At 40.2% G+C, this 1,877-nt stretch overlaps 1 protein-coding gene across 1 annotated transcript; it reads right to left on the bottom strand.

The window, feature by feature from the left end:
- Positions 1–91: 91 nt before the first annotated feature.
- TM35_000015550 (ribosomal protein S19) lies at positions 92–595 on the bottom strand (the record flags this gene model as incomplete). The annotated part of the gene is made up of 1 exon (XM_029021236.1): positions 92–595. One exon carries the CDS (start codon positions 593–595, stop codon positions 92–94), a length of 504 nt encoding a protein of 167 aa, XP_028887744.1.
- Between the last annotated feature and the right edge of the window lie 1,282 nt (positions 596–1,877).

Raw genomic sequence — 1,877 nt, 5'->3', positions numbered from 1 at the left:
AAAACGAACATGTCAAGATCTCTCTCTCTCTCTCTTATCGAGCCTTCCATTCACTTAACAGAAGTTCTGATAAGGCCTTTTCTGGGCTCACTTACTTGGAACCAGTGGCACTGTTGAACTTGCGAATAGCCACCTTAAAGGCGATGGAGTCCACAACCTTGCGACCAGCCTTTGTGATGCGGTGTCCGGATTCCTCACACTTCTCAATGAGGCCCAACTTGATGAGGCTCTTGCACGCCCAGTGGAGCAGACCGCGTGAGGCGCGTGTGGTGATCTCTGGACGGCTGCCGCGGTTCTTCTTGCTGCTGAAGCGCTTGCTGAGACCGCCGTAGCCGACGCCGGGGCGCATGTACACCGCCCGCAGCACGGCGGCGCAGCGGATGTAGTACCAGTCGGGGTGCTGCGGGGCGCGTTCGCGGCCGTGGGATGACTTGACGATCTCCGCGCAGTTGGGGACGAAGAGTTGACCCTTCTGCTTGAAGTGCTGGCTGCATGTCTTCACCCAGCGCCACGGGTTGACGTCCTTCATCGTGGCACCCTTCTTCTTGCCGATGCGGCGGATCTTGGAGTTGGCTTTCGTGCGGGCAACGACCATTTTTTCTTTCTTGATGCCTGGTGGCTCGGAACTGGACTGTAAGAAGAGAACTTCACTGGCGGGGGGTGCAAAAAGAAAGAAAGAAAAAAGGAATAGAGAAAATAGAGAAAAAAAAAGAAAATTCAGAGAAAAAAAAAAAACAAAATAATAAAGTAAACATGCATGTCTAAAGTGGATTATGAGGGAGCGTATGCAGGTGGTAAGGAGGAAGAAGAATATCTCCTGTGATCAATCATTGATATACACAATGACTACAGTTGGTGGAACAAAGAGCAACAGAAATGATCGATTTTTTTTTGTTTTTGCTCTTGTTGATACTGTTATTACAAGTTCTCTTTTTTCTTTCGTTTGAGAGAGATAAACAATAACGAAAAAGGAAAAAGAAAAAGAACAAAAAAAAAAGAAAAAAAAAGCAAAGCAAATGAATAATGAGAATAGGAAAAAAAAAAAAAAAACTCCACAAAAATGCGCTTTCCTTGCATTACTTTTTTACTAACTAGAGATTCTTTTTATTTTTCTTATTGACTTTGATACACCATGCAAGGGTTGTAAATTGAATAAAATTTGAACCCGTTGAAAGTTGCAGTTCTGGTGTGAGGAAAACATCAGAGAGACTCTGAGCTACATATGTACACATAGTGCAGGTTAAAACGGGATAAAAAAAAAAAAAAAATGATGACAGATAGAAAAAAAAAAAAAAAATGAGGGAGATAAAAACCAAACAAAATAAAAGAGAATGAAGAAAAAGTGTAGAGTATGCACAATTTCACACACTATTCCGCAGTTTCATCATTTTGTTCTTCAGCTATTCTTCTACTATCTGTGTGTGTGTGTGTGTGTTTTTTTTTTGCTGTTTCATCTCTTGCTTTCACAACATTCATTAAATCAGAGTGCCTCATTCAAAAATAATACTGTAAATTAACGTATATATATATATATATATATATATATATATATATAATCGTTCGCTCCTCTTTTTTTTTTTTTTGCTTCATCATCTCTTTCATACTCCCAAATGATCTATCTCCCTAATTTGATTCCCTGTCATGTCTTCTACATACCACTTGATTCTTCAAGTGTTCCCAGGACAAAGAAGGAGTTTGAAAAATTACATTCTAGCAACAGAAGCTGGACAGAAGGTGTGTGAAAGAAAAAAAAAGGGGGGACGAGAGTATTCCGCTGATATCCAAGATTTGTAATTCCTGATTTCCTGTTGTGTTTATTTCATATATATATATATATATATATACCAATACCACTTCTCACGTTCGACCCTATAGGT

The sequence above is a fragment of the Trypanosoma theileri genome, assembly GCF_002087225.1.
Source record: "Trypanosoma theileri isolate Edinburgh chromosome Unknown TM35_Tth_1_V1, whole genome shotgun sequence".
NCBI classification, from domain to species: Eukaryota; Euglenozoa; class Kinetoplastea; order Trypanosomatida; family Trypanosomatidae; genus Trypanosoma; species Trypanosoma theileri.
The sequence above is the reverse complement of the archived record's forward strand: the minus strand, read 5'-3'. Positions and strand labels throughout refer to the sequence as shown.